Source organism: Nematocida displodere (assembly GCF_001642395.1).
Source record: "Nematocida displodere strain JUm2807 chromosome Unknown 34, whole genome shotgun sequence".
NCBI lineage: Eukaryota > Fungi > Microsporidia > Nematocida > Nematocida displodere.
The window spans coordinates 1-3,354 of record NW_027138133.1 but is presented as its reverse complement, the minus strand read 5'-3'; the positions used below and the strand labels follow the sequence as shown (position 1 = coordinate 3,354).

At 43.9% G+C, this 3,354-nt stretch overlaps 2 protein-coding genes across 2 annotated transcripts; both read right to left on the bottom strand.

Annotated features, from left to right (window-relative positions):
* On the bottom strand, nucleotides 1-2,000 carry NEDG_02270 (uncharacterized protein; the record flags this gene model as incomplete). Its single annotated transcript, XM_067689688.1, has 1 exon — nucleotides 1-2,000. A coding segment is annotated over one exon (2,000 nt), but the record flags the coding sequence as incomplete, so codon positions are not given.
* Nucleotides 2,001-2,298: 298 nt separating this feature from the next.
* Nucleotides 2,299-3,354, bottom strand: NEDG_02269 (uncharacterized protein; the record flags this gene model as incomplete). The annotated part of the gene is made up of 1 exon (XM_067689687.1): nucleotides 2,299-3,354. A coding segment is annotated over one exon (1,056 nt), but the record flags the coding sequence as incomplete, so codon positions are not given.

Here is a 3,354-nt window from a genome sequence, read left to right as displayed (position 1 = left end):
CACTTGACAATCTTGGTGTTAGATAACCAGCGACAAAACCTGCTCCACACTCCCAACTTAAACACACTGTCATTGGGGAACTTGTCCTGATCCAGCCGGTCTATGCTACCAACCGCTGGGGCTACACCCATAAACTCTATTGCCAGATACTTCTTGATCAGGTACGTCTTTAGCAAGTACTTGTTAATAGGTGCCGTAACAACCTTCATCTGTGTTTTGGATGCTTGGGTGAGTAGTATGACTGCGTCGGGTGTTACGTCCCCCCTACACATAGGACAGGAGATAGTCTGAGGGGATGTTGTCTCTGCTTGGTAGTCTGTACTGATTTTAAACAGACTAGAGAAACACTCAAAACAGACACTGTGCCCGCAATCAAACAGACTAACCAGAGGTGCTTTGCTTTCCACCTTCCAGTCATCTTCCGTGTTTTGGCAAACTGGACATGTGAAGACTGACTCTATGCCCTGGGTGTTCTTTGGAAGAGTCTTGGCTGCTTTTGTGGTTAGACTAGCAAATATGTCTCCATTGCTCCACGTCTTGTAACTAGTAACTGGAATGAGATAGACCAAACTGCTGCCTTTTGGTTTTCGGGTAAATTCGGACAAGCTAGATGTTCTCGGGTTGAGCTCCCATCTGTGGGTGAGTGTGGCCTCTTTCCCCCCAACTTTTAGCTCTTGTAGCGTCTGGATTGGACACTTCCAGTCTTTCTTGGCTTGGATGCGTGGCAAGAGATCTTCCGAGTTAGATACATTGACACTTATCGCTTTAACCTTCATAAAGCTCAGATCTATCCATCTCAGAAAAAGCTCTACCTCTTTGGCCCCTAGCTTAACCTCGGGCTTAAAAGAAAGCGTTAGTTCGGTTGTGTTTGTGTTATAGAAGAGGTCTTCTGTGCAGGGGTTTAGGCTACTATCTATTTCGGAACCTTTTATGCCTTCTATGCCTTCTATGCCTTCTATGCCTTCTATGTCTTCTATATAGAGCTTCACCGTATTCAGTTGGCGGAACCTGGTGTAGTCCTTACCCATCCAGAAGAGTTTGAAAATGTTCATTGGTAGAGTAAGATGTTCTAGAGGGGAGGACGTTAGCAAAGATAACAAACTCCCCATTCCGTTTTCTTCAAGATCAAAGTGTCCATCACCCAGGTTTCTAAGCACTATATAATCTATCAGGCCAATCTTCATAAAGTTGCTGCCGTAGGGTATCCTAAAGGATCTGAGATGGGGCAGATCAATCAGGGATAGAGATATCTTGTTTGTTCTGTACATATACGTGTTAATTGTCAGGTTTTCTATCCAGCTAAGGCTTGTTATGTTGCACTTTCTTACTGTAAGGTTTATATAGTGCAAAAACACAGCTAACTGTAAAAAGAAATTAATCACACTCTCGGATACATTATCAAACACAAGGTTCACCACAAAGTAACCTTTCTGGGTGTAACGTGTCCTCCTGCCAAAATCTACTGTAGGGATGTTAGAAATCTCAACCGTTTCTGCTACTAGGTTTTCTATGTTTGCTATTAGTAAAACAAACTTCTTTCCTCTGGAGCTTGGTGCATCGTCAGTCGAGAAAATGCAGATTTTTTTGAACGAGATCCCCATTAAATGTAGGGGGATGTCCAATTCTTCAGCAGTATACTTGCTTAGGTCTATGTTAATACAGGCAACAGTCGTTAGAGTGTCTGTTAGCTGCTGAACATCTTGACACCCTAAATGCCGCTCTAACTCCGGGTTTGACTTGGACAAAAATCTGATGAGCCTGTGGAAGCCCCCTAGAATGATAGCCTCTATCCGTTTCTGCTCTTCAACGTTGGTGTTATTAGCGCCGAGCGCCTGTTCGCTGTGTTGCATTTGCGGGTTGGCTTGGGATGGTTCGGCAGTCTCTTCCTTGCCAATAGCATTTAAGCCGCCAACCAACAAAAAGACTAGCAAACCAAGCACTAATCCAAGTTTTGGAAGGTTTCTTCTTAGAGACACATTACTTTGTTTTCCCGTTTGCATTTGCTCCGTTATGTTTAAGCAATCACTTATAGTTAATCAATGAATTTATTATTGGCTGTTGTGAAAATCTTTTATTGGTCTTTGGATTGTTGTTCGGGGTGTACAAACAACCATGGGTTGGTTTTTGAAATAAGAGTGCAACTTTAAAAATAAATTGTAAGTGTCTGGGTTTAGGCTTGGTACAAAGTAAAGCACCCCGGGTTGTGGGTGAGGGGTGTAGGGGCGTAAAAACAAGCCAGTTGTCTTTATTTGATTGTGGCTGGTTATTTCGGGGTATGGATCATGGCCAAACACTAAACTATCCTGTGGATGAAGTGCCTGGAAGTGTTTTGGAGTTGCCACCACCCCTCCTAGGCCTTGTACCATTAGACTCTCTTTTTCTTTTAAGAGATGGACGAACTACGCCCTCAAACTCCATGCTGAGGTACTGTTTGACATAGTACTTTCTTAGGTTGTAACTAGCAATGGTCGTTCCAATAAGGCGCATCTTTTTGTTCGTCTTTTTTGTCAGTAATGCAACTGATTTAGGTGTTGCATCCACTCTGCATAAAGGACATTTAACATAGTATGGATTGGTGGTGTGTTCGGGCGCACCAAACAGCTTATCCAAACACACTGCGCACACACAATGCCCACATTCAAACATGCATACCAAAGAAGCCTCTCTCTCCTTTTCCCAGTCATTTTCCTCAACTAAACAGACGGGGCAGCGGAAGCTTGCTGCTTGGTCGTAGTTGTTCTTCGGGAGGATCCTTGCAGCGGGTGGGGTCAGACTGTCACATAACTTACCACTAGCCCAGTCCTTGTAGCTAGTAATGGGAATGAAGTAGATCATTCTCTCGTTGTATGGTGGTTGGGTTAGGTCGGGCAATTCGGCTACCCTCTTATCCTCTTTCCAGGTGTGTGTAAGCTTGGCCTCCCTCCCCTCAACTCTTAAGGACTTTAGTCTATCAGCTACAAACGTCCAGTCTTTTTTGGCCTGGATGGTAGGCAGAAGGCTTTTGGCGGTGTTTGGATAAATGTCTATGTTTTCAACATGGATGAACCCTAGGCCCACCCATTCTAGGAGTTGGTTAACACCGGTGGCTGTTAGATTGGCAGTTGGCTTAAAAGAAAGTGCCAACTCGAATGTTTTCGGGTTATAGAAGGTGTCGTATGTATAGAACTGCAGGTTAGTGTCTATTTCGGGATCTTCTATGTCTTCTATATAGAGAAACCAGGCATTCATTCTGCGGAACAGGCTGTATTCCATGTCGTTCCAGATGAGTTTAAAGATGCTCATTGGTAGAGTAAGATGCCTTATAGGGACAACCGCCATAAAGTAAAACAGGGTGTGCAATCTGTTTGCTTCAAG